Genomic DNA, 1,495 nt, shown 5'->3' with positions numbered 1-1,495 from the left:
GGGCACCTATGGGCAGTGTGTGGCCCCCCTGGTAGTCTCAGGGCACTTATGGGCAGTGGTCAGTCTCAGGGCACCTATGGGCAGTGGTCAGTCTCAGGGCACCTATGGGCAGTGGTCAGTCTCAGGGCACCTATGGGCAGTGTGTGCCCTCCCTGGCAGTGGCAGCAGAGCTGGCATCCCCTTACCGTCTATGTTCTCCCGATCACTGATGTGCTGCAGGTTGCACCCCGTGTCCTCTCTGCTCAGCTCCTGCTCCGGCCGGTAGGACTCCAGTCTGGAGTGGGCATTTCTCCGCAGCTTGGGGCTGGAAGACACACAGCAAGATGTGGTGTTCCCCATGGTGGTCCCACCGCCTTGCTTGCCTCAGATCAGAGCGGTGATGGTGAGGAAGCCGATGGATGCCCCCTGTGTGTGAAGATCCCAGGCTGGGCTGCCACTAACAAGGCATTTCCATGCAAAGATGGCAGAGCCACCCCTTCAGATCAGGAGCCCCTCATAGTAGATCCGGCACACAGGCATCTCCCCCAGCCTGCTGCTCATCATTTATCCCTTATTAATGAAGCTTCTTCCCTGGTACACAGCCGCTCCTCCCCTCCCTCCTCCCAGCACCATTAGCACACAGCCCAGGGCTGTCACTGCAAAAAAGGTTCCGGTTCAAAGGGGTGTGAGCATGTGGAGGAAGAGAGCTGAGCACTCATTACACCTAGCACAGCCACTTACATTCACTTACCTCACCGGGTGCCACAGGGATGAAGGGAGCCAGCAGGGACAGGACTTATGTAGACATGAAAGGCAAATAAAGAGTAAAAATACAGCAAAATACACAGGGGCTTTCAAAATCTGCAGCCAGAAAAATACTTTCCTATACTGTTCACGAGGACTCATGGTTTGTGGTATCAGCTTTAAAGTGGCTGGTTGGTATGTTGGCTACAGACTTACAACCTGATTATTTACCTTTTCCCAAATTGATTTCTGCTTAAAATGGCAGAACAATACCTGGCCAGTGTGAGCCGTGCCCTGTATGGGCAGAACAATGCCTGACTAGGGTGGGCCGTGCCCTGTATGGGCAGAACAATGCCTGACTAGGGTGGGCCGTGCCCTGTATGGGCAGAACAATGCCTGACTAGGCTGAGCCGTGCCCTGTATGGGAGAAAACAATGCTTAACCAGGGTGAGCTGTGTTCTGTTTGGAAGGAAAAATGCTCGGCCAAGTGATCTGTGTACAGGTAAGTCCTTGGGTTAAATACGTGATAGGGACTGTAGGATTGTTTTTAATTTGAATTTGTATGTAAGTCAGGACTGGTACATTATTTTAATAAATGCAATTAGGACAGACGTTTGTCTCTACCTATTATTAGGCAGCGTGGTGTCAGTTACTGTATAAAATCCTCACTGTAAGTTAATCACAAACAAAGCAAAAAAAAACTTTATGAAGCCTAGACATTATTTAACTTCTGGAGCCAGCTGAGCAGCAGAGTTTGTCTTGGTCATTAAAG

At 50.7% G+C, this 1,495-nt stretch overlaps 1 protein-coding gene across 1 annotated transcript in view; it reads right to left on the bottom strand.

Moving 5' to 3' along the window:
• The window catches only part of CCNY (cyclin Y), an 82,733-nt gene extending 82,157 nt beyond the window's left edge, over positions 1–576 (bottom strand). The window contains exon 1 of the mRNA XM_072412638.1: positions 186–576. Within this exon, the coding sequence (XP_072268739.1) occupies positions 186–339 (154 nt within the window). The 5' untranslated portion in view covers positions 340–576. The remainder of the gene's footprint in view (positions 1–185) is intronic.
• Between the last annotated feature and the right edge of the window lie 919 nt (positions 577–1,495).

Source organism: Pyxicephalus adspersus, chromosome 5, assembly GCF_032062135.1.
Source record: "Pyxicephalus adspersus chromosome 5, UCB_Pads_2.0, whole genome shotgun sequence".
In the NCBI taxonomy this organism is placed as follows: Eukaryota; Metazoa; Chordata; class Amphibia; order Anura; family Pyxicephalidae; genus Pyxicephalus; species Pyxicephalus adspersus.
The sequence above is the reverse complement of the archived record's forward strand: the minus strand, read 5'-3'. Positions and strand labels throughout refer to the sequence as shown.